The 27,310-nt window shown below is 40.0% G+C and overlaps 1 protein-coding gene across 1 annotated transcript; it reads left to right on the top strand.

Annotated features, from left to right (window-relative positions):
- Positions 1 to 1,119: 1,119 nt before the first annotated feature.
- On the top strand, positions 1,120 to 26,147 carry LOC148312934 (uncharacterized; the record flags this gene model as incomplete). Its single annotated transcript, XM_088270980.1, has 20 exons — positions 1,120 to 1,258; positions 1,885 to 2,095; positions 3,982 to 4,193; positions 5,350 to 5,487; positions 7,244 to 8,830; positions 9,408 to 9,500; positions 10,134 to 10,235; positions 11,655 to 11,756; positions 12,997 to 13,098; positions 13,174 to 13,257; positions 14,272 to 14,427; positions 14,882 to 15,160; positions 16,011 to 16,115; positions 17,159 to 17,311; positions 18,986 to 19,276; positions 19,860 to 21,896; positions 22,296 to 23,186; positions 23,467 to 23,529; positions 24,196 to 24,258; positions 24,727 to 26,147. Coding segments are annotated over 20 exons (7,743 nt in total), but the record flags the coding sequence as incomplete, so codon positions are not given.
- Between the last annotated feature and the right edge of the window lie 1,163 nt (positions 26,148 to 27,310).

The following is a 27,310-nucleotide window of genomic DNA, read 5'->3' on the forward strand; positions in this document are numbered from 1 at the left end:
TATATATATATATATATATGCAAAGACGTTCTATGCTCTCTGACTTCCCCTGAGGGGAAACAGCGTGATGGTCGGTCATTTAGTTAGTTAGTATTCCATAAGCGGCCTTAAAACTATGCTTTCTCTCTACTTAACTTCATACCTACATAAATTACGTTAATTTACGTTTAACGTTTTTTCAACAACCCCTTAGCTACGATTTTTCCTCACGAACTACGTGATGAGATTACTAACATATCAATTTATTTATTTTCATGTTTTCTTTAAATTGAAAATTATACTATACTATATCAAACCATACAAAAAAATTATTCTTGCGATTTTATTAGACATACTTTATTATTATGGGGACCCTTTTTCTGTGTGTTCGTTGCCTAAACGTATTATTAGTTCATTTCAGAATCGCAATTTTATTTTCTTCATAATACTTAATTCTAAACGGATTTTTTCTTCCCTAATTTACAATATTTTCAGTCTTTTCAAATTTTTATTCACATATTCAGAGTTTCACTTAGCTGTAAGGAATAATTATTTTTCTTTATTGACATCAATAAAAATAAAACTAGATATGAATTTGTGGACAAAACTTTAAACACACCGATAATATTGTGAATTTAAAAAAAAGGTTCAAATTATGGTGAAAGTGTAATTAAAATTTAAAATTATATTTTAAGGCGAGTTTAAGCTTGTACAATAATTCGGGTATAATCGACAGACAATTATTTCATATTTAAAAAAAAAATACTTCAGTAATTCTACCATAGATGCTAAAGGTTACTGCTATATAAAATAAATAAATATTTATAAATATAATCATGTATATATATATATATATATATATATATATATATATATATATATATATATATATATATATATATATATATATATATATATATATATATATATATATATATATATATATATATATATATATATATATATATATATATATATATATATATAAATATATATAGATGTCACACGTGTATAAAGTGATCACTTAAACAATGAAATATCATAAACCTCTTGAATGCCCAGAATCATGTTTTAACTTCATATGTCTAATACTGATATCAAAAATAAAAATTATTTATTAATTTTGTGTTTTTTTCACAGGTCCTGGCAACACTGTTGTCGGGTAACTATTACACTAGTGCCAGCATAGAGAGAGGCAGTCCGGGAAACGGAAATGAGGTCATAGTAGCCATAGAAGACAAAGACAAGACACAATATTTAGAAGCGAATTTTGAAACAAGTAAGATACATATTTTTTTATCATTTGCTTTCGAACGAGCAGTGTTCGGGGTGGCGCATGTGTCGTATCGCGCCAACCCGAGCACCGCTCGCGTATTTCTGAACGTTTGCGTCACATTAAATAAACAACCCAACTGAGTTCGCCAGTTGCCACTTGACGCTTTTATTGGGATTTATTAAAAATTCTTATATGAATTACCAGATTTCATATATTTTTTTTTATGATTATGGTTCCTTTTTTTAATTTTTATTATATTTGGCTAAGTTTTTTTTTTACAATATTTTGAGTGTGTCCAAAAATCTACATATATTATCTCCAAGTTTTGTTTTCATTTTGTTTTTTGACATCTCATCAAAGATGAAGAAGAATATGGAAGTCTTACTTATAAAAAATATTATTAATATCATACAATACTTAAATTCACTCAAATTAAATTAATTTCTCAACAAAATTATATCAAGTCATGGTTATCAACTCCTGCCTTGTTTTATATAAAACATAACAATTTGTATAGCCTCCCACCAGTCTGATGATGTCGGTAACGACGAAACCCGGTCGATGGTCAAATAAAAATAAAGTGGAAAAGCTAAAAATATTGGTTTTAATCTAATAATATTTGTTTCCAGGCGCTTACGAGTTTGGATATGAACTGGGACCCAACGGCCAGTTCCATCATGAGAACCGCGGTCCAGACGGGGTGACGTACGGCTGCTACGGCTACATCGACCCCAACGGAGTACTGAGAGCTACCCACTACGTGGCGGACAGCTGGGGCTACAGGGTCGTGGAGCCCAACCAGCCGGTGGAGGTGTTCACCCAAGAACGAGAAAATAACGGGTAATATTACATACTATATATTTGTCAATGTCCGCCTCCGTAGTGTAATTTAATGTAATGTTCTGGAGGTCCCGGGTTCGATTCCCAAGGGGGGTAAAATGAATATAAGAGATTTTTTCACTGTCATATTTATTCAATATTACCCTGGACTGGTACCTGCAGCGGAGGACTGATCACCTTTCCTTCATGTGTAAACGATCACAGATAACACTGCGTTTATCAAGATAAGATAACACGCAGTGCCCTATGCACCATTGGGGTGCGGATGAGGGTTTATTATTATTATTATTATTTTATATGTGTCAAACAGGGAAGTGTAGTGTCACCAGGGCTGTTTAGTAATTATAATTTTGCATATATTAAATGGCACCATTTTCGTAAAATACTACCTAAAGGGCGCTTATAATGAATTGGATAATAATATTTTAATGATAATGATAGTTAAAAATAAAATAAAATTTACAAAAATAAAAATTTTGAGTGTGTCGAAATACTTGTTCACAAAATCTGGATTATCTCCAATTACAGGAGTTATTTTCATTTTATTTTTTGACATCTCATCAAAGATGAAGAAGAATTTGGAAGTCTGGGCTGGTTTAAACCAGCCTATGACGGTTGTCAACCTCGTAAATGCCCAGACTTCCATATTCTTCTTCATCTTTGATGAGATGTCAAAAAATAATATGAAATCTTCGTCTGTCGGTCTCGGGGCATACGGAGTTTGGGATGATGAAAAAGATGAGCCGATACATTTTGACAATACATATCGCTCACTCCTTTCAAGAACGTCATAAATCAAAAAACTTGATTTTGCAGGAGAACGTTATTAAAGTTTAAAAATATTATACAATGTATTAAACATAAATATCAAGCCACTTATTGAACTTTTTACTGTGCAACAGATCTTTTTAGGTAAAACCTGAAGGTTTTTTCTACATTTGAAAAATATTTAGTACATTTAAAAAAAATAATTAAACAATACATTTTCTTCAAAATGCAAAAAAAACACTTTCCGCCCTGTACCGGGTAAATATTAAGTTAAAAATATGCCTCTTTTGCTGGGATATAGTAACTTTTCTGGGCATTCCGGAAACATGAACAACTGAAAATTTACGATTTTTGATTTATGACGTTCTTGAAAGGAGTGAGCGATATTCTTGGGCTAGAAGAATGGAAAAGATATTAAACAGGATGCCTCCCTGAGTAATGGTCACGCTAGATAGCATTTTGTTGAGCTCTCATCATTTTGGATGGCCAAATTTAAACTAGGGAGTCTGGAGAATACACAGTTCAAACGGTACATCCCTTTTATCCTCTTTTTCTCACCCTTCTGTGACCCGACTGTACTGAGGTATGTCCTTTTTTTCTGTACATGATGTTGAAATCTAAGAAAAATTAAAACAGAAAATCAATAAAAAAACCTATCAGCGAAAGCTTAACTGGCAGTACACAACGGAGTCCTGGTTCCGACCCTAATGTATGGAAGTGAAATATGGAGTTAGCAAAAGAAGGATGAAAGTAGACTGAATGCAGTCGAAATGCAATCTCTCAGAAGAATGTCCGACAAAACGATGTATGATAGATGTTCGAATAGTGAAATAAGGAAGGAATGTAAAGCTAAGACAAGCGTTATCGATAAAATTAAGAATTTTTTTTTAGATGGTTTGGCCATGTAGAACGAATGAGTGAAGAAAGAACGGTAAAACAAATTTAACAAACACTCCACAAAAATGTTATATTTTTTTTTGTCAGGTTAATTGTATTAATAAAAAAGTGGTGAAAACAAAGTTAATTATTTTATAAATATATTATAAAATGTGCCACAAAGTATCTGCGGAAAACATTCAAGAAACAAAAAAAGTGCTTATAATGTCTGATTTCACCAGACTCCCCTCGCCCGAGGACAACGCCCCCAAGAAGAAGGGCCACATCACGCCATGGAAGGAGCTGTACTTCCCGAAGAGCTGCGGCATGTTCCCCGGCGGCGCCAAGCCCGGGCTGCAGCCTCGGCCGCCGGTCAGGCCGCCGACCGACGGCTCGGGCCAGGCCAGCGGGCCTGCGCCGGTCACCCGCCCAGGCAAGCCGGGAGGATCAACCGGTATGTTCTGCCTCAAATGGAGACCATACAATTTACCTTCAAATTCAAACTTGATCATCAAAATCTGGCCATGCCAAATACTAGGTAACTGAAGAAGGAAGCTAACAACATTTTGAGTTTGTCCAAATACTTGTTCACAAAATCTGGATTATCTCCAATTACAGGAGTGAACAAGTATTTGGACACACTCAAAATGTTGTAAATAAATTATCTGGTCAAATTATAAGCTTAAATAATAAAAATGAAAACGATATTTTCTGGCGTTTCTCATGTGTGTGATTATAATCCAGGATTCGGACCGCACATACATAAAAGAGTTTCTGCTAAAAAAAAAAGCTTCTTTTCATCTCACCAATAGATGTCTCTAGTGAAGTTCTAGTGATTCATGAACAATGTTTCAAAATTGATTAATATATTTAGAACGTCCTAGAATTTGAGTTGTGTGGTTGTCAATAATGGGTAGAATTGGTTAATGTTACACGTGTGTAAAATGATCACTTAAACCAGCCTATGACGGTCGTCAGCCCCGTAAATCCCCTGACTTCTATATTCTTCTTCATCTTTGATGATATAAAAAATATATATATATGAAGTAGGAAGTGTCCAAATCTATGTTCGCAAAACTGTGTTTTTTTCTAGATAGGAGTTATATATTATATATAGGAGCACTTGCTCATTGCTGGGAGGTTCCTGATTGACCACACTAGATTATGCCTCTATGTATTTTTATCGATATCTAAACTTAAATGAAGGAGAATATAGAAGTCTAGGTATTTACAGGGTTTACGATCTCTTATAGGTTAGCTGTGTGATCACTTTATTCCCCTGTAACCTTCTGAACATCTGAACATAAACAACGTCAATCACATTTTTGTGAAATTGGAGTGGTTGCAAATCATGGATAGAATTAGAGAATACAAGAAATACTAAGTTGTTAGCGCTCTCTTTTGAGAATGGTAAAATTATACTTCATTCTCGTTATCCTTCATCGTTCACTCCACTTAAAAACTCTACTTCACTATACCGGTTTCGGAATATCCATTTTATTAATCTGTAGACTACAGTTGACCTGGTGAATGATAAGGAGAGTGTTATATTACCATACCACATAGTATACCAAAGCTTTTAAAACACAAAATAAAATTTGATCAAATAGGGTCGCCTAGCAGACCTGGTGGATCTGGAAGTGGTGGAGGATATCCAGGATCGCCTGGTGCACCCGGCAGACCCGGAGCTCCAGGAAGTCCCGGTGGACCAGGAGGGCCGGGAGGTCCAGGTGGACCAGGAGGACCAGGTGACTAGCTTTATAGATTACTCTCAATAGTACATTGTAATAGTTTGTATAATCATCAAAAAATTTCACAATTGAAATAACTATCGACTTACCTACTAACAAACCTTCTTTTTTACTTTACGTGACCTAACGCTCACTCCTTTCAAGAATGTTTTAAATAAAAAAAAACATGATTTTTCAAGAGAACGTTTTTAAAGTATAAAAAAATAATACAATGTATTAAAAATTAATATTAACCCACTTATTGAACTTTTTACTGGGCAACAGATCTATTTAGATAAAACCTGAAGGTTTTTTCTCCATTCGAATAATATTTTGTAAATTTAAAAAAAAAATATTAAACAATACCTTTTCTTCAAAATGCAAAAACAACAATTTCTCGCCCGTAGCGAGTAAATATTAAGTTAAAAATATGCCTCTTTTGCTGGGATAAAGTACATTTTCTGGGCATTCCGAAAACAAGTACAGCTGAAATTTGGCGATTTTTGATTTATGACGTTCTTGAAAGGAAAGAGCGCTAAGTCCCCCTGACGTTAAGATCTATCTATCATCACTTGCGAGAAAGTGTCCCTATATTGGGCAATCCGAAAAAGCGATTGACTTTCTGTACTCCTGTCCACTCGTGTATATTATGGAGTCAGGATATCCGCTTTCTTCCAGCACCTCTTACATCAAACCTATACTCGAACTAACTAACCATCACGCAGAGAATACAACCCCACACAAATCTGTCTTTGCAAACATTCTTCGTGTCTTCTACATACTTGCATCTCCTCATACGTGTAAGCCGATTATCCTGACTACTGACCTGACTACGCCCAATTATTTGAAATACTTGATCGTGACAAGTGTTCTTCAGTCTTTCTACAGTTCTTTTAACAACCACATTCACCCATTGATTTGTTTTACCGTTCTTTCTTTACTCATTTGATTCACATGCCCAAACCATCTAAACACGGGCTTTCCTTATTTTATTGATAATGCTTATCTCAGCCTTGCATTATTTTCTTGTATCGGTAGTGTAAAGGCAAAAGGGTATATCTGTCTCAGACCAAATTTTACAGGAGAGCAAAAACAAACTTGTGGAATTAAATAACTCATTACAACATTTTGAGTGTGTCCAAATACTTGTTCACAAAATCTGGATTATCTCCAATTACAGGAGTTACTTTCATATTATTTTTTGATATCTCATCAAAGATGAAGAAGAATATGGAAATCTGGGCATTTACATCTTTATTTTCTTTACATCTCACCAATAGATGTCTCTAGTGAAGTTCTAGTGATTCATGAACAAGGTTTCTAAATTGGTTCATATGTATGGAACTTCCAAGAATTTGAGTAGTGTGGTTGTCAATAATGGGTAGAATTGGTGAATGTTACACGTGTGTAAAGTGATCACTCAAACCAGCCTATGACGGTCGTAAGCCCCGTAAATGCCCAGACTTCCATATTCTTCTTCATCTTTGATGAGATATCATAAAAAATAATATAAATAACTCATTTGTTTTATGTATGTTTATATGTACATATCTTAATAAAATTAAATAAGTATTACAACTACAGCTTTATCCTTTTGCCAGATTATAGAAAACACTATTTCATACATTTTGTGGAACAAACTTAGAAAATATTTTTATTACAGATATACCCCTTTGCCATTACACTACCCATATGTATCATCGTTGAACATCTATCGTGCATCGTTTTGCCGCTTGCATAGCTGAAAATAATAAATATTTTTTTTATGTACTAGGTGGACCTAGCGGCGCTGGTGGTGGTAGCGGAGGACAATATTATCCAGGCAAACCTGGAGCTCCAGGATCTCCAGGGTCCCCTGGAAGTCCAGGAGGACCAGGAGGTCCTGGAAGTGGTGGAGGACAATATCAACCCGGAAAACCTGGTGCGCCAGGATCACCAGGATCGCCTGGTGGACCAGGAGGACCAGGAGGGCCAGGAGGTCCTGGAAATGGTGGACAATATCAACCTGGAAAACCTGGTGCACCAGGATCACCAGGTGGACCAGGTGGACCAGGAGGTCCCGGAGGACCTGGTAGTGGTAGCGGCGGACAATATCAACCCGGAAAACCTGGGGCGCCAGAACCTCCAGGATCGCCTGGTGGACCAGGAGGACCAGGAGGGCCAGGAGGTCCTGGAAACGGTGGACAATATCAACCTGGAAAACCTGGGGCACCAGGATCACCAGGATCACCAGGATCACCTGGTGGACCAGGAGGGCCAGGTGGGCCAGGAGGACCTGGCAGTGGTAGCGGAGGACAGTATCAACCTGGAAAACCTGGTGCGCCAGGATCACCAGGATCGCCTGGTGGACTAGGAGGACCGGGTGGGCCAGGAGGACCCGGCAGTGGTAGTGGAGGACAGTATCAACCTGGAAAACCTGGTGCGCCAGGATCGCCCGGTGGACCAGGAGGACCAGGAGGTCCTGGAAGTGGTGGAGGACAATATCAACCCGGAAAACCTGGTGCGCCAGGATCACCAGGATCGCCTGGTGGACCAGGAGGACCAGGAGGGCCAGGAGGTCCTGGAAATGGTGGACAATATCAACCTGGAAAACCTGGTGCGCCAGGATCGCCAGGGTCGCCCGGTGGACCAGGAGGACCGGGTGGTCCAGGAGGACCCGGAAGTGGTAGCGGAGGACAGTATCAACCTGGAAAACCTGGTGCGCCAGGATCACCAGGATCACCTGGTGGACCAGGAGGACCGGGTGGGCCAGGAGGTCCCGGAAGCGGTGGACAATATCAACCAGGTAAACCTGGTGCGCCAGGATTACCAGGGGCGCCTGGTGGACCGGGAGGGCCAGGTGGGCCAGGAGGACCCGGAAGTGGTAACGGAGGACAGTACCAACCTGGAAAACCTGGTGCGCCAGGATCACCAGGAGCGCCTGGTGGACCAGGAGGACCGGGTGGTCCAGGAGGACCTGGCAGTGGTAGCGGTGGACAGTACCAACCTGGAAAACCTGGTGCGCCAGGATCACCAGGAGCACCTGGTGGACCAGGAGGGCCAGGTGGGCCCGGAGGACCCGGAAGTGGTAGCGGAGGACAGTACCAACCTGGAAAACCTGGTGCGCCAGGATCACCAGGAGCGCCTGGTGGACCAGGGGGGCCAGGTGGGCCCGGAGGACCTGGAAGTGGTAGCGGAGGACAGTACCAACCTGGAAAACCTGGTGCGCCCGGATCGCCAGGATCACCTGGTGGACCAGGAGGACCGGGTGGGCCAGGAGGTCCCGGAAGCGGTGGACAATATCAACCAGGAAAACCTGGTGCTCCAGGAAAACCAGGATCACCAGGTTCCCCGGGAGGACCAGGTGGACCAGGCGGGCCAGGTATATTTTTGTGTTTTTGCAATAATTTTCCCAATATTTTAAAATAAGTTTTACCTTTTGGTTTGATGGCTTATGTTACCTTTATTTGGTAAACATATTAAACAAAGTAAACATATCGCTCACTCCTTTCAAGAACGTCATAAATCAAAAAACTTGATTTTTCAGGAGAACGTTTTTAAAGTTTAAAAATAAAACACAATGTATTAAAAATAAATATCAAGCCACTTATTGAACTTTTTACTGTGCAACAGATCTCTTTAGGTAAAACCTGACTGTTTTTTCTCCATTTGAAAAATATTTAGTATTTTTAAAAAATAATTGAACAATACCTTTTCTTCAAAATGCAAAAACAACACTTTCTGCCCTGTAGCGGGTAAATATTAAGTTAAAAATATGCCTCTTTTGCTGGAATATAGTACATTTTCTAGGCATTCCGAAAACATGCACAGCTGAAAATGAACGATTTTTTATTCATGACGTTCTTGAAAGGAGTGAGCGATATTTTATCGTGTTGTGAGAGTGAAAAATGCGTTCGAAGTCATTCACTTGACGTAAGTCTCTTTTGTTACTGATTTAGGTAGCGGCAACGAAGGACAATATTATCCAGGACAACCAGGTCGTCCAGGAGCACCGGGTGGTCCAGGTGGACCAGGAGGACCAGGAGGACCAGGTGTGGTATAATTACTATCGCCAGTTAAAATTATTTAATGTTTTTATCAAAATTTAAATAAGCCATCCATTGGTCATTGATTTCATCCCAAATGAAAAAAATAGTATCCTGAGTTACTTCGGGATTTTGAAAGATATGTTATAAATTCTACTACTACTACTACTACTACCATCACGCCGTTTCCCCGCAGGGGTAGGCAGAGAGGATGGAACGCCACACTCTTCTGTCCTGACATACACTCCTAGCCTCCTTCACATCCATACATCTAGTCATACATGCCCTCCGATTACGCAGACTTTTGACACCGCCAGATTTTAGGTTCTGATTGATCTGATCGTGCCAAGTCTTTTTCGGTCGTCCACGTTCTGTTTTCCCTCTCACATTCGCCACATATATTTTCTTAGTCATTCTCTCGCTATCCATTCGCTCCACATGTCCATACCACCGCAAAGAGCTCTTTCTAATCTTTTCAATTATTCCTCGTTCAGCCTTACATTCCTTTCTTATATCATCGTTTTTAATTCTGTCATACAATGATTTTCCACACATTCGTCTGAGGGAGCGCATTTCAACAGCATTCACTTTATTTATTTTTTTTTAAATTCTAATGGTAGTAAACAAATTTTCTCATAGCTGGACCAAGTGGAGGCCAGTACTTCCCGGGACAACCTGGAGCTCCAGGAGCACCTGGAAGTCCGGGAGGCCCAGGAGGTCCAGGAGGACCAGGAGGACCAGGTATAAAACAATATTTGCTTTTTTTAACCTTCAGTATATGATACACACAAATACAATGTACTCGTTTATCTAGTATCCATACGTTACTTAAGTTTTAAGTTCTAATAATAAATATATAAAATTTTATAATCTAACACTGATTTTGAGTCTACTTAAATGTGTTTATTACTTAAAAAATATTAAATATAATATTTGTGGAGGTCCTCACCAAAACGTTATATTTCCATTATAAATGATTTTAAGTAAGTAATCAGGAATTCCAGCTTGTAAAATTATTACGTTTTTGTGCGATTCCATTATTTCATATTGGTTTCACACAGGATTGGTCACGTTTTATCGCAACTTTAGTTTAAAATTTCGATAGAATACAGTAAACAGAACCTATATTGGAAATGCTACTTTTTGGTGAGGACCTCCACATTTGTCACAATTGTTTCGTTTTTTTATGGCATTTTCAAACTAATGTGAATATTAAATGGGCAGAAAAGCAGTGCCTATCCTAACTCACCCGCGTGACATACGAAAACGCGACCAGTACCACCCTACCTTACCTTACTACCTACCTCTTCTGCCTATACTAATAAATTCTCTGTGCACGCCACTGCTAATGGTCCTTTTATAGCTTTACAAGTCCAGGTACTTAAAAGTTATAACATGATGTGAAGCAAGAATTTATGGGAAGAAAACAATAGTTGAGGGTAAGGTCAAGTGTTCAAAAGGTAATGGGACATGTAGGTAATTCTATTCTTGCTATACGGTCAACTATTGTTTTCTTCCATAAATTATTACTACACGTGTTTTAACTATTACTTAATTACCTGAATTACCTAACGTCCAAGTGACTCTGAAATCTAGCTACGGCTTATGCAACACCGTTTATCATGTCCCTACTCAGGCTTCAACTTTAAAAGTTTCATAGCCTATGCCTACTTGTGAGTGGATTTACTCTTTATGTTTAAAGTTACTATAATTTCATGTAATTCATGAGTGAAAATTCTAGGCAAAAACACTCGCTACTTAATTACCTACAATTGTATAGCCTATTTAAGGACCCTCAGTCCTTTTAATCTTCACAGAGCGAATGTTTTTGCCTAGAAATTTCACTCATGAATTACATGAAATTATAGCAACTTTAAACACAAAGAGTAAATCCACTCACAAGTAGGCAAAGGCTATGAAACTTATAAAGTTGAAGCCTTAGTAGGGACATGATAAACGGTGTTGCATAAGCCGTAGTTAGATTTCAGAGTCACTTGGATGTTAGGTAATTTTAAAAAATCTTTACATTAGTTTTAAAATGCCATTGGAAATGTCAGAAATTTTATTTTTTATATGTTTATAATAATAAAAAAAATATTTAGTGGACTCTCAAAATCACAGTTTGTAAATTCTTATGAGAGTAAACGAAATTTTTCACAGCTGGACCAAGTGGAGGCCAGTACTTCCCGGGACAACCTGGAGCTCCAGGAGCACCTGGAAGTCCGGGAGGCCCAGGAGGTCCAGGAGGCCCAGGAGGACCAGGTATAAAACAATACTTGCAGATTTTCAATATTATATATACTTATATTTGAATCGTGAAAACAGTTCAGATAACAATCATTATTCACTTTTTAAAAGAAATCAACTTTGTTTCCACCACTTTTTTTATTAATGCAATTTAACCTACCGGTTTCGACAAGAACCTTGTCATCATCAGGGTTTATTTTAATTCAAAAACATTAAAATACTCTCTCACCAAAAACTTTCACACAAATCTAGGATTTTTACGGAGTGTGTGGAAGTTTTTGGTGAGAGTATTTTAATGTTTTTAATGTTTTTGAATTAAAATAAACCTTGATGATGACAAGGTTCTTGTCAAACCGGTAGGTTAAGTTGTAATGATAAAAAAAGTGGTGAAAACAAAGTAAATTAATTTTATAAAGTTTATAAAATGTGCCAAAGTATCTGCGGAAAACATTTAAGAAATCAAAAGTAGAAAACAAACAGCAATTATTCAAATATTTAAGGGTGACAAATACCAAAATGACTTTTCAACACCAAAATAAAATACCAAACAATTACAACAGAACTTTTCATATTTGGGAAGCACAAACTTCAATAACCTTTCTTTAGATATAAAAAAAATATAAGACATTAAAATTCTAAAAAATAAATTGAATGATTTTTATAAATATTTTATTTATTGTTTCGGCATTAACTTTGTGGTAAGACATGTTACAATGATTAAAGAAAACACTTCGTTTTTTACCACTTGAGTTTTATTATAGACTACATGTTTCAGAAGTTAAACTTCCATCATTCAGGTCTGTCTAAATGATGGAAGTTTAACTTCTGAAACATGTAGTCTATAATAAAACTCAAGTGGTAAAAAACGAAGTGTTTTCTTTAATCATTGACTTATATAAATATTAATCGGAGAAAATAAATACACAAAAAAATATTACTCACAAATATGATATAAACATAAAAAAAAAATAATAAGTGTAAGTCCTTCCCCAAGCACAAGAGCTTTCTGTTTATTGGGAGAACAGTGTAATTAATTTTAATTTATAATTAAGATTACTTTTTTTAAAAAGCACCTAAAATTGAGTGAATCATTTTGAAGATTGTTAAGTATTGTAGAAATATGTTAAAAATTAAAGAAATTAAAAAAAAACTTGTGAATATATTAAATAAAAATATATTATAATGTAATGTTTACCTTTTATCCATATGTACTCAAGTTATAAATTCTAATCACAGTAAACAAATTTTCTCATAGCTGGACCAAGTGGAGGCCAGTACTTCCCGGGACAACCTGGAGCACCGGGAGCACCTGGAAGTCCGGGAGGCCCAGGAGGTCCAGGTGGACCAGGCGGACCAGGTATAAAACAATACTTAAACATTTTTAACCTTCGATAAATTAAACACACGGATATCAATACAGAAATAATTTCAGCTGGACCAAGCGGTGGGCAGTATTTCCCTGGACAACCAGGATCACCGGGATCACCAGGAGGTCCAGGAGGACCAGGTGGACCAGGTATGTTATGCTTTTTCTCCGACTTATTCCTCATTACTGAGGGTTGTGATCGTTGTGGAAGCAGTGACTCTTCTCCAGTTATCCCTTGACTGCGCTGCACGTAGCGCTCCAACCACCGAGGTACCTGCTGCTGCCTTAACTTGATCGGTCCATAGTCTGTGGATCTTCCTCTCACTCTCTCTCCCTGTCTTTTCCTCTCTCTCCCTCCCTAACAAGTAAATTCTGTTTCAATATAGCATAACTTTATTTATTGTTTCGGCGCTTACTTTGTGTTAAGACATGATAAAATTGTAAATGAGAACACTTTATTACAATTTCAGATTAGATTTTTTTACAATAGACTGGTATTTTAGCACTAGAGTAATATTTATTTTAAAGACTAGTTTTGGAAGTTTCATATACTACATTTCGGGGCTGAATATAAAGTAAAGCATGAATAAATCAGTACTGTTAGTGAAGAGGGGGGGTAAGTTAGGGGCTTTGTAAATACATCATATTCCATGTAATTGAATGAATTTTAATTAATTTAGATTATTTTAATTATCTTTAATTAATTTAATTCATTTTGATTTGGCGTTTCTCATGTGTGTGTTTATAATCCAAGATTCGGATTCACACACTAATAAAAGAGTTTCTGCTTAGTAAAAAGCTTCTTTTCATCTTACCAATAGATGTCTCTAGTGAAGTTCTAGTGATTAAAGAACAATGTTTCAAAATTGGTTCATATTTATAGAACTTTTAAGAATGTGAGTAGAGTGGTTGTCAATAATGGGTAGAATTGGTGAATGTTACACGTGTGTAAAATGATCACTTAAACCAGCCTATGAAGGTAGTCAGCCCCGTAAATGCCCAGACTTCCATATTCTTCCTTCATCTTTGATGAGATTTTAAAAAATAATTTGAATTTTAATATTTTCACTGCCTTTCTTTAATTCTTTCATTCCGTTTCAAAAACGAACACTTCGGACTAAAGATAAAGGTTGTTCATGACTCACTGAAAATATGATTTTCTAGGAGGACCAGCTGGGCCAACTGGCGGTAGTGGAATAGGTGGCGGACAATATTTCCCAGGACAGACAGGAACAGCTGGAAAACCAGGAACTCCAGGAACCCCAGGAACACCCGGAACACCAGGAAAACCGGGAATTACTGGAAGCCCAGGAACTCCAGGTAAGAAAACATGACAGTGATTAAAACTCTACTAATTAATAATGAAACCATTTGAAAACAACAAAGTTAGATATACACATTTTTTTTAACTTCTTCTTGGTGTAGGCCTTGTGTCCTATGTTTAAGAGGGATTAACTTCTTGAAATATCGATTCCCAGCTGTCAATTCATCTCCACGGTGGTCTACCTTATAGTTGACCGTGTAGTGCAATGTTGAGGAGTCTGGGTGGTTCCATTTTCTTCACATGTGCATACCATTGCCTTTTTCGTAGTCTTCTTCACCTAACGACATCTTCAATCTCGCATATTTATCTTATTCTGGTTTGCCCTATTCTATCTCAAACACTCTTGCCAGATATGCTTCTTAGAGTCTTTATTTCTGACGCTAGCGCGTTTTATGTTAGGATTAGTTTTTTGTTTTTTTTTTTTTAAGTACTAAAAACAATATTTTCCAGGAGGACAATACTATCCAGGACAGCCAGGTGCCCCAGGCGCCCCAGGTAGACCAGGAGCTCCAGGTGGACCAGGAGGTCCGGGTGGACCAGGTGGACCAGGTGGACCGCATGGTCCAGGAGGTCCCGGTGGACCAGGTGGACAACATGGACCAGGAGGTACTGGAGGACTCGGGGGACAACAAGGGCCAGGAGGCCCGGGTGGACCAGGAGGACAACATGGTCCAGGAGGTCCAGGTGGTCCAGGTGGACAACATGGTCCAGGAGGTCCTGGTGGATCAGGTGGGCCAGATTTTTCTTTTTCAAATGAAATTATTAACTTACTTTTAAAAAAAATCCGTTTCGCAGTACAGTTATTAGTACCATGGATGAGATATTTATCTGAACAAACGAGATGTCATTTTTATTTATTTATTTTACCAGTCGTAATTTTTTTATGTCTTTTTGGTGAGCAAGTGTGTGTGGTATAGCGGAGGTCACCAATTTGGAAACCCGGTGTGTGTTATTGTGCGGGAAGCAAGAGCAGGATATTTAAAAGAAATGCTTACTTACAGTTGGTTTATTGATATAAAATTCTTACACTTTGATTACGATTGATATTAACTATTTTATTGTAATTAATTGAGTATGGAACTTTGAATGAAATATGAAGCTAAAATATACGTCCTTTAACAATCAAGCGATGGCAGGCGATTCTCGCTGGCGCGCTTCGGTTGGCCGCTTTTGTTGAATCCGCTCGGGTTGCCAACTTGGTAGTAGCAGTAGAGATCAGTGTTGCCAACTTGGTAGTAGTAGTAGCTACCCGCCTACATCTTGGTTGAGTTTTTTCGTTCAAAAAGCACATTTAATGTAAAATTAGTAAATACTGATAAATATCAGTTTTCGGGTTTTTATGAATCTTACAAAGAATGATGTAACCAAATGACACGATCTTTTTCGTAATTTCCTACCTACATTATCCAAATATCAATAGAACTTTTATATATGCGACCGAACGTGATATATGTACGTTGGATTTTGTCATTTTTTTCATACTTTTTTATTACAAATTATTTGCGGGTTTTCGTTCAATAAAAGTAAGTTAATAAAAGCATTAAAATAATTTATTTTAATGTACATTTTTGATTGTCAGGAGGATCAGGCGTTGGAGGTCAATATTATCCAGGGCAACCCGGATCACCAGGATCTCCAGGGGGTCCTGGGGGCCCCGGTGGACCAGGAGGCCCAGGAGGACCAGGTAAACCATCATGTAACTTCCCCACAGGGGTAGGCAGAGAGAACAGAACGCCACATTACTCTGTCTTTGAAAACATTCATGCATCTCTTCATACATACCTCTGTACTCCTAACCTATGTTGTATTTGACATATCTGATCATACCAAGTTTTCATCGATCTTTTCCTAATACTTTTTCCAATTACATTCGCCACATACATTTGTTTAGCCGTTCTGTCTTCACTCATTCGATCCATGTGTCTAAACCATCTCGACACGCCTTTTTTATTTTATCGATAATACTTATCTCAGCCTTGCATATTTTCTTTATTACGTCGTAGGAACATCTATCATACATGGTTATGCCACACTGAGAGATCGCATTTTAACTGCATTCAGTATACTTTCTTCCTTCTTTTGCCAACTCCATTCTTTACTTCCATGCAATTACTAGGAACCTTGGAATTAGTCCAATTAATTCAACAAAAATACATTTTCTCTAGATATTGGGCATTTAATCAATGCTCAATAAAAGAATAAAAATTTTATCCTTCAGGAATGGTCTTATTAATGATAGGTCAGACCTACATCGTTTCCCTTTTTTCAAATTTCAAATTAAAAAAAAAAAAAAACATCTCACTGATTCCTTGTACATACTTGAAATAAACAAACAATGAATTATTATTAAAACATATCGTCATACAGGAGAAAGTGACCAAGTGCATTTTTGTTACAAAAACGTGATAATTGACTGTTTGATATCTTACTAGCCTAATATTGCCCTGCAAAAAATTCCAAAGGATTTTAAACTTGGAAGTATAATATTTTGACTTGTTAAAAATGACTAACTGCATTGATGTTTATTTTCTTGCCAAGCAAAAGTGACTTAAATGGCCCTCCTGAACATTTTACGTTTTGTTGGTTGGTCACTTTCTCCTGCACGACTACGATATATTTATTAGCAGAGACTTCTATAAAATGTATGAGAGACTTTCAAAATCTTCTCCATCTGTGTTGATGTATCAATATTTGTTTAAATTTATTTGTTTCAAACGAATTTTTTAGGTGGACCTACAAGCGGAAGTGGAGGAAGTGGCCAGTACTATCCAGGACAGCCTGGAACTCCAGGAAAGCCAGGCAGACCTGGAAAACCTGGCACGCCAGGCACACCAGGAACACCCGGTGGGCCAGGAGGTCCAGGGGGTCCAGGAGGACCAGGTACGTCATTCAAATATCATTGATAACAGACCCACTACCTTAGTGATTAAAACCAGTTTTTCGTCAATCAGTAAACCTTTATCTTTCAAATCCAAATACATTTATGATGAGTAAATATAAAGTCAGAATTCCAATTTCTAACTACATTCGCGGCTAATGCGGCGAATGACCACAAATGAATAACAGATTTTTGAATGGTGAAATAAGGAATGAATGCAAGTCTGAAATAACCATTGTCGATGAAATAAATTAAGGTGTTATGAGATCATTTTTACACGTGAAACAAATGAGTGAGGAAATAACGGTAAAACAATTCATGTTATTTCAGTTATTTCCTCACTCATTCGTTCCACGTGTCCAAACGCTCTCACCACACCTTTCTTCATTTCATTGATAATGCTTATCTCAGCCATGCATTCTTTCCTTATTTCACGATTCAAACATGTGTTATACATAAACTGACCATTTATTTTTGTCCTCAAAACGGGACATCTACCAATTTTTACGTATGTGTATTCAAGAAAACACGTATTTTTCCATAGTTTTTAACTATGAATAGAAAGAAAAGGAAGATTGAAAAACAAAATAAGATAAATAAATAATGTAAATATGAAAAAAAAATGTTTTATTATTTATATAAAGATTCGGCGGCCTTTACATAAATTAGTTAGTCTTTGCACATGACTCACCAGCCACCTGCTGTAGCCATATGCACCGAAATCAAGCTAGGATTTGTTCGGCAAAGTTATATGAAACGGCTATACTATAAAAATCGTCGATTTTTTGCACTTTTTAAAAATAATTGATATATTCTTCTTCTTCTTTTTGATGGCTTTTCACCCTTCTTGGGTGTTATAGCCAGTGTGTGTTGCTCTTTTTTTGAAAACGGGACATTTCCACGTCCCGTATCATTGTTTCGGGACAACGGGACAGGCTATCTAAAAACGGGACGGTCCCGTTCAAAACGGGACGTATAGTCACTTTAGATATACATCGTTTTTCTGGATGAGAGATTGAATTTCGACGGCATCGGGTCTATCTTCATTTTTCATTTGCCCACTTCATGCTTGACTTCCATACATCAAGATTTAGTACCAGGAACTCGTTGTATTTATCAGATTATCTTTTCAGTTCTTTGGAACTCATTTGGATATTTATTAATGCAGGGCTGTGGAGTCGGAAAAAAGAAACATGACTCCGACTCCGATCCCTATATTTACCAACAACACGACACCGACTCCACGACTCCGACTCAAAAAAGCTCAATTTTATCAGGTTGTTTTCTACCTTTGCATATAGCTATTTTTTGTCATTACATGTTCGTAGACTTTACGTATCAAATGGATCTCGGTGATTTATCATATCGGCGCGACTAATATTCGTGCACACTTTATTATAATAAAAAAGTGTTTTTTTTATTTTAACGAAAAAATACACGGAGTCGCTCGTTTTTTACGACTCCTACTCCAACTCTGACTCCAGCCCAAACACCGCAACACCGTGACTCCAACTCCAATTCCAACTCCGACTCCGACTCCACAGCCCTGATTTAATGTAAAAAAAATATTAAAATCTATGGACAAAAATATTAAATTCTCTAAAAACAAAAAAAAAATACGAATTTGTCGATATCAAAGCGATTAAGACGTATATTAAATAATCCAATTGATACAGGAGGACCAATTGGAGGAAGCCAAGGACCAGGAGGCCCAAGTGGACCGGGAGGTCCCAGTGGACCAGGAGGTCCTAGTGGACCAGGAGGACTTGGTGGACCAGGAGGCCCTAGTGGACCAGGAGGACCCAGCGGACCAGGAGGACAAGGTGGACCAGGAGGTCCTAGCGGACCAGGAGAGCCTAGCGGACCAGGAGGACAAGGTGGACTAGGAGGTCCTAGCGGACCAGGAGGGCCTAGCGGACCAGGAGGACAAGGTGGACCAGGAGGAATAGGAGGACCTAGTGGACCAGGTAATTTAAATATATCTATATCATCTGTCCGCCTCCGTAATCAGCATTATTTTGTGGTCAGCACGCTCGGCTGCCGTACTGGAGGTCCCGTAATCGATTCCCAGGGTCAAATAAATGAAAGTGATTTTTTCACTGTACTATTAATTTATTCAATGGACTGGTATTTGAAGCGGAGGGCTGATCCCCTTCGTGTGTTGATGATCAAGATAACACTGCGTTTAAATGATGCCGTACCTTATTCACCGTCGGTGCGGATGAGGGTTTGAAGAAGATATCATCTAAGCTTTCTCGTGATAACATCAAAACTGTGATGCTTAGAGATTTTTTTGTTTTAAATATTTTATATATATTATTATATATCTTTAATTAAATAGGTCAGGAGACGGCGGGAATGTATAAGGAGATGCAGGAATGTGAAATGAGCGAAGAATGTTTGCAAAGACAGATAGGTGTGGCATTCTATTTTCTCTGATAAAGACTGCTTTCATATTATCAGCCTTATTAAGTTTAAAACATCTGATTCACATCTCACTCCATGAAAACATTTGTTAGAAAGACCTTATCAAATACTTCAATATTATAGGTGGGCCCAGTGGTGGAACTGAAGGAGGTCAATACTATCCTGGCCAACAAGGTGTACCAGGAAAACCAGGAATTCCAGGACGACCAGGATTACCAGGATCTCCAGGCGCGCCCGGTGGACCAGGAGGACCCGGTGGGCCGGGTGGACCAAGTGGCGGTAGCGGACAATACTATCCCGGACAACAGGGTATCCCTGGGCGTCCTGGTCAACCAGGATCTCCAGAATTACCAGGTGCTCCAGGCACGCCAGGTGGACCAGGAGGACCCGGTGGGCCTGGTGGTCCAAGTGGCGGTAGTGGAGGATACTACCCAGGACAGCCAGGAATTCCAGGACAACCAGGACAACCCGGTAAACCAGGATTACCGGGAGCTCCAGGCACGCCAGGTGGACCAGGCGGACCCGGTGGGCCCGGTGGCCCAAGTGGCGGTAGTGGAGGATACTACCCAGGACAGCCAGGAATTCCAGGACAACCAGGACAACCCGGTAAACCAGGATTACCAGGAGCACCAGGCACGCCAGGTGGACCAGGCGGACCCAGTGGGCCCGGTGGTCCAAGTGGTGGTAGTGGAGGATACTACCCAGGACAGCCAGGAATTCCAGGACAACCAGGACAACCCGGTAAACCAGGATTACCAGGAGCTCCAGGCACTCCAGGTGGACCAGGAGGACCCGGTGGGCCTGGTGGTCCAAGTGGCGGTAGTGGAGGATACTACCCAGAACAGCCAGGAATTCCAGGACAACCAGGACAACCCGGTAAACCAGGATTACCAGGAGCTCCAGGCACGCCAGGTGGACCAGGTGGACCCGGTGGGCCCGGTGGCCCAAGTGGTGGTAGTGGAGGATACTACCCAGGACAACCAGGAATTCCAGGACAACCGGGGATTCCAGGACAACCAGGACAACCCGGTAAACCAGGATTACCAGGATCTCCAGGCACGCCAGGTGGACCAGGAGGACCCGGTGGGCCGGGCGGACCAATTGGCGGTAGCGGACAATACTACCCCGGACAACAGGGTATCCCTGGACGACCTGGTCAACCAGGATCTCCAGGATTACCAGGTGCTCCAGGCACGCCAGGCGGGCCAGGAGGACCTGGTGGGCCGGGTGGACCAAGCGGTGGCAGTGGAGGATACTACCCAGGACAACCAGGAATTCCAGGACAACCCGGTAAACCAGGATTACCAGGAGCTCCAGGCACGCCAGGTGGACCAGGAGGACCCGGTGAACCCGGTGGACCAAGTGGCGGTAGTGGAGGATACTACCCAGGACAACCAGGATCTCCAGGATTACCAGGAGCTCCAGGCGCGCCAGGTGAACCAGGAGGACCCGGTGGGCCAGGTGGACCAAGCGGTGGTAGTGGAGGATACTACCCAGGACAACCAGGAATTCCAGGACAACCAGGACAACCTGGTAAACCAGGATTACCAGGAGCTCCAGGCACGCCAGGTGGACCAGGAGGACCCGGTGGGCCAGGTGGACCAAGCGGTGGTAGTGGAGGATACTATCCAGGGCAACCAGGAATTCCTGGACAACCTGGTCAACCAGGATTACCAGGAGCTCCAGGCACGCCGGGTGAATCAGGAGGACCCGGTGGGCCAAATGAACCAAATTTTGGAGCTCCAGGTACCGCTGGAGGTCCGGGAGAATCAGGAGGGCCAACTACCGGCGTAGCACCATTCCCAGGATATCCAGGTCAACCAGGACAGCCAGGCCAACCAGGAAGACCAGGTGCTCCAGGCACACCTGGAGGACCCGGAGGACCAAGCGGCCCAGGAGGCCCAGGCAGTCCGAGTGGACCAAGCACGGGATATCCAGGACAACCAGGAGCACCAGGGGGGCCAGGTGGACCAGGAGGATCAGGAGGGCCAGGAGGACCGAGTAGACCAAGTGTGGGAGAAAAACCATACCCTGGACAGCCTGGAAAACCTGGACTTCCAGGACAACCCGGGCGGCCAGGAGCTCCAGGTGCACCTGGAGGACCAGGTGGCCCAGGTGGACCGGGTGGACCACTATATCCAGGATACCCAGGGCAAACAGGTCAGCCTTCCCCTGTATGACTAAATATTTTCTAATCATTCAAAGCATGCTCTTACGAAATTAAATAATGAAAATTTTACTATCTTAGTTATCCTTGATCACTAAGAACGTACATGGTTGAAAAGTTTCACGAATGAATTATACAAATAATACTAAGGATGACGTCATTCAAACCCTTTGTCAAGCTATTTTATTAAATCCCAAGGTTTGACTTTGACATGGTATGGAGACATTTTTAAGTGTCTCCATACCATGTCAAATAAAAAAACAAATACAAAAGAAATAATAATTTGTTCTAAAAGGTGTCCATTTAAAATGAAATATGTACCGTTCTTCCCTTTTTACGACTTCCAATAATTACTAATACATATGTACTAATCATATTATATATGTATGCAGGACAACCAGGAAAACCAGGAGCACCAGGTACCCCAGGCACACCAGGTGGACCAGGAGGGCCCGGTGGACCGGGAAGCCCAAGCAGACCAAGTGGAACGGGTACTGGTGAAACAACATATCCAGGATACCCAGGGCAACCTGGAAAACCGGGACAACCAGGAAAACCAGGACAACCAGGAACTCCAGGTACGCCTGGAGGTCCAGGAGGCCCAGGAGGACCAGGTGGATCGAACACTGGCGTTATACCATTCCCAGGATACCCGGGTCAACCTGGAAAACCTGGACAGCCAGGTCAACCGGGGCTACCAGGAGCACCAGGTACGCCTGGAGGGCCAGGAGGGCCAGGAGGCCCAGGAGGACCAGGTAGACCAAGTATTGGTGAAAAACCTTTCCCGGGATATCCTGGGCAGCCGGGACAACCAGGGCAACCAGAATTACCAGGAGCGCCAGGCACTCCCGGTGGACCAGGAGGACCATCAGGGCCTAGCGGACCAAGTGCCGGACAAATCCCATATCCAGGATATCCAGGACAACCAGGACAACCTGGTACTCCAGGAGGACCAGGAGGTCCAGGTGGTCTGAGTGGACCAAGCGGGCCAAGTGGACCAAGCGGGCCAAGTCCTGGAGAAACACCATATCCAGGATACCCAGGACAACCCGGTAAACCAGGACAACCAGGGCAACCAGGGAAACCAGGCACTCCAGGAACATCTGGAATACCAGGAGGCCCAAGCGGACCACCTACGGGAGAAAAACCATACCCTGGACAGCCCGGAAAACCTGGACTGCCTGGACAACCAGGGCGGCCAGGAGCTCCAGGCGCACCTGGAGGACCAGGAGGGCCAGGTGGACCGGGTGGAATACCGTACCCAGGATACCCAGGGCAACCAGGTCAGCGTTCTCCTCTTTAAATACATGTTTTCATCATACTGACCATGCTCTTACGGAATATAATAATACGATTTTTATTATTTACAACATTTTGAGTGTGTGCTAATACTTGTTCACAAATCTGGATTGTCTCCAATTATAGGAGTTATCTCTTAGTAGGTCCCCCTCAGTCTCACAGCGAATACTGCAGCGTCATCCGCATTGCAAACAATATCTATGGAAAATAGTAAAATTGATATCCCTATTTTATATTTAATATATTTTCCTATATTTTTCTCAGGGACTCCAGGATCACCAGGTTCTCCGGGATCACCAGGATTACCAGGAACTCCTGGAACACCAGGTAAATACAACAATTTAAACACATACAAAAACAAGCTCTTCTCGGTCATACATTCTGATTTGTTTAACTGTCTTTCTTTACTCATTCGCTCCACATGTCCAAACCATCTCCACACACCTTTTTTAATTTCATCGATAATGCTCGTGCATTTTTTACTTTTATATTTTTTTACAAAAATGTTAGTCATATTAGTTTATAACCACTTACTGAGAATTTTAAGTCAACCTGCTTCGAGATGTACCCGTCTCTTCGTCAGGAGAAATACTACAACAGCATGCAAACAATACTACCCGTCACCACCATAGCACTATTCACACACTTACAACCACACAAAAAGTTTATAACATGCAGTTTTGGTCGACCCGGTTGACCCGGTGCACCAACATGCACTAGAGGTTACAGAACAAACATGCATTAAGAGCCGAGGTCTGACGTGTACTTTTTTTTTTTAATTTTCTTATATCGCCATTCAAACATCTATCATACATCGTTTTGACGCACTACTAGATCGCATTTCGAATGCATTCAGTATACTTTCTTCATTCTTTTGCCAACTCCATGCTTCACTTCCATGCACAATAAGTCAATAATTTTACTGTTTGTATATGATAAGTTCGTATCTGCATTTAAATGACTGTAAGCTTTAACAACGTAACCTGTTTTCAGGCTTTATCCCGAGTGGTCCAACTGGACCATTTGGACCAACTGGAACAAACGAGCTGACAGAAGGTTAGAACGATTTCTTTTATTAAGTATTTATTATTTATAATTTTTTTATATTTATTTATTAAATTTATTTATTTAAATTTTTTTATTAGTTGGAACACTAACAAAGGGGCTTTAGTCATTGTAATATTTTTAATTATGAGTTTATTATTATTCATATTTTTCCGAATTTTTATTGTCTGTGTTCCCACTGATAAAAAAAGTAAGCAACAAACAAAACAAAACAAAAAGTACCACTTCTCCATCCTTTGACATCCCAAGGACAGAACTATAAAAAATTGGATTTAGCTTCACATACGGTGTTTGAAAATTATGACTGATGCATCGAAATACGTGCCACATTAGATTTTAAGAAAAGGTGGTATTTACTAAGTAAAACTTAAAATAAAAATTTATGGATATTACCAATTAATACAATTATTTTCTAATTTTGACTCAATGTGAAATAATTATTTTCTGATTTGTTTCTAGGTACGGAAAAACCTGTAAGCAAGCCAGAAGTCGACAACCAATATAAGCCAGACGTTGGAACAGGACCAGTAAGGCCTGGATACCCCGGACCGCCAAGCCAACCGGGATATCCCGGTCAATTCGGCCCTGGAGGCAGTGGATATCCAGGAAGCCCTGGAAAACCAGGATTACCCGGTCAACCTGGATCCCCTGGCAAACCCGGTAGCCCTGGACAACCAGGGTCACCTGGAACACCCGGACAACCCGGAGGTGCTGGATATCCCGGCGTTTACCCTGGATTCCCCGGTCAACCTGGAATCCCCGGCCAGCCCGGGTATCCTGGACAACCAGGACTTCCAGGACAACCCGGATTCCCAGTATTACCAGGCGGTTACCCTGGAAACGAAATTGACGTAAATCCAGGAATTGACGCAACGGGTGTTCATCCACCTCATAGACCTCCCACTTCAAGCCCTAGCGGTCAAATTACAGCACCACCACTTTATGTGATTCCGTATCCTCTGCCGATCGTACCGAGTCCAGGATCGTGTCCTTGTTATTTGGTGCAAAACCAAAACCAAACAGGGCAAGAGGTCCAGACCACGACTACTCCCGGACCGATTCAACAGTATCCACCAAGCTTTTTGCCTCCTTACGGTATAATTGGATACATTCCCGTAATATTCTTCCCGTACTGTCCTGGAAATAGCACTACAGGTGACATGGTCCAGCCTATATTCCCTTCGGCGTTGACAGTGCCCTACCCTTGCAGCCAGTGCGGCGGGGGTGGAAATGCCAACCCTTCTTCATACTTTAAATCGCTCGTTCAACCAGGGTTCGATCAAAACAGCTTCCAACAAATACTTTCACAGGCGTACATAAATCCTTCACTGATAAAATCTCCGACGCGAAGAAGTATGAGGAACAGGAAACAAAAGTTAATAGAAACTGTTTAATAAGTAAGAGTTTTTTCTCATTCTATGGGTTTACTAATATCGCATTTCGCACGGTGTTTGGATGATCGAATTATAAGCCAAATTTCCATCCAGATAACGTACGAAGTCCGATCACATTGGATTTGTTCGATTCGATAAAATATGATTTATATCTTCTCGGATATTTCCAAATATCGGTATATCTCGGCCTTTTGACTAGTATCTTTTTTAGGATGAACTGTTTATTCCACTGCCATTCTTGTGTTTATACTCAAAATATATCTTAGCTTATACTATTTTTTAATTATTTATTATGATTTTCAAATGAACATCGACATATTTTGCATAATTTAAGACTGCCATATTGTTTTGAGGGACTTGGAATTGAGTAATCGAGAATATTATTTAAAAATGCTTTTAAACTTGAGAATTATATACATATATGTATGTTGCATTATTTATGAAGGCTTTGTGCAAGACTATGTCAAATAAAAGATTGTATTGAAATGCGTTTTCAATTTTAAACCCTTCTTTATTTAGATTTTGATATTTCAACATAGATGATGAAGAATATGGAAGTCTGAGTATTTACAGGGCTTACGATCCTTCATAGGCTAATATAAGTGGTCACATGTATAACATTTACCATTCTACCTACGATTGACAACAACACTTATCAAATGTTGGGAACTCAAATACAAGATATGATTTATACGTCACTTCTATGGCTGATTTGAGTAAACTTCATTTAGCAGAGATCCCTTTGAACGCTTGACAACATGATTTAATTTTTTTAAAACGCTTATAATTCTGGGTGTATCCAAATCCTAGTTCAAAATTCTGGGTTTCTACACTCTGAGTTATTTTTCCATTTGGACATCTCAACATAGATGAAGAAGAATATGAAAGACTGTCATAATGCCGTCCTACTTGTAGACTGCACCTAGATGGAGCAACAACAACACTGCCAAAACTGAAGTTATCAGTGGTAAGATCACATCTCGACGATCTACGAACATTTATTGACTATTCGACAGACAACGAAGTTCAACCGTATTTTACACATTTTTGTAATTTTAGAGAGTTGATTATAAAAAAGACAGCAAACTTCAAAAGTCAAACCATACTTGATTCCTGATTTTACTTATTTAAAAAAAAAACATGATTACCGAAAGCAATAGCGTCGATATCAAACAGCAACGTCACTTCACGACAAGTGTCCAAAGACAATATAGATAGAATTTAGTTTTCGTTTTGTTTTGTTCATTTATATCGTTAAACAAACACAGTGTTCATGTTTTCAAAAATAAGTTTTTTTAATAATTTCAAACCTATTTTTATATGACGGACTTTCGACTTTAACGGACAGCCCCTCTCTCCAATAATCCGTTATATCGAGGTTTTACTATATTTGTAGGAACGCCATCTTTCGGTGATTTATGATATCAAAAATATCACTTTTTTTGGTGAGCAGACTGCCAGAAGATGGCGCTGTTGTAAACATTTTGACATAAATATAATACCATTGTACGTTGTGTACATAACACGTGACTGATTTGCAATGCTTGTTCAGTGAAAAGTGACAAGCGTTGATCGAATGTCGAAGTATCCATAAAGTACATATCGCACCCCTAGATCAAAAGAGTATCAAATCAAAAAAATATTTTTTT

This window comes from Brachycentrus maculatus, unplaced genomic scaffold (genome assembly GCF_059751285.1).
Source record: "Brachycentrus maculatus isolate JH-2025_06_01 unplaced genomic scaffold, ASM5975128v1 h1tg000028l, whole genome shotgun sequence".
In the NCBI taxonomy this organism is placed as follows: domain Eukaryota; kingdom Metazoa; phylum Arthropoda; class Insecta; order Trichoptera; family Brachycentridae; genus Brachycentrus; species Brachycentrus maculatus.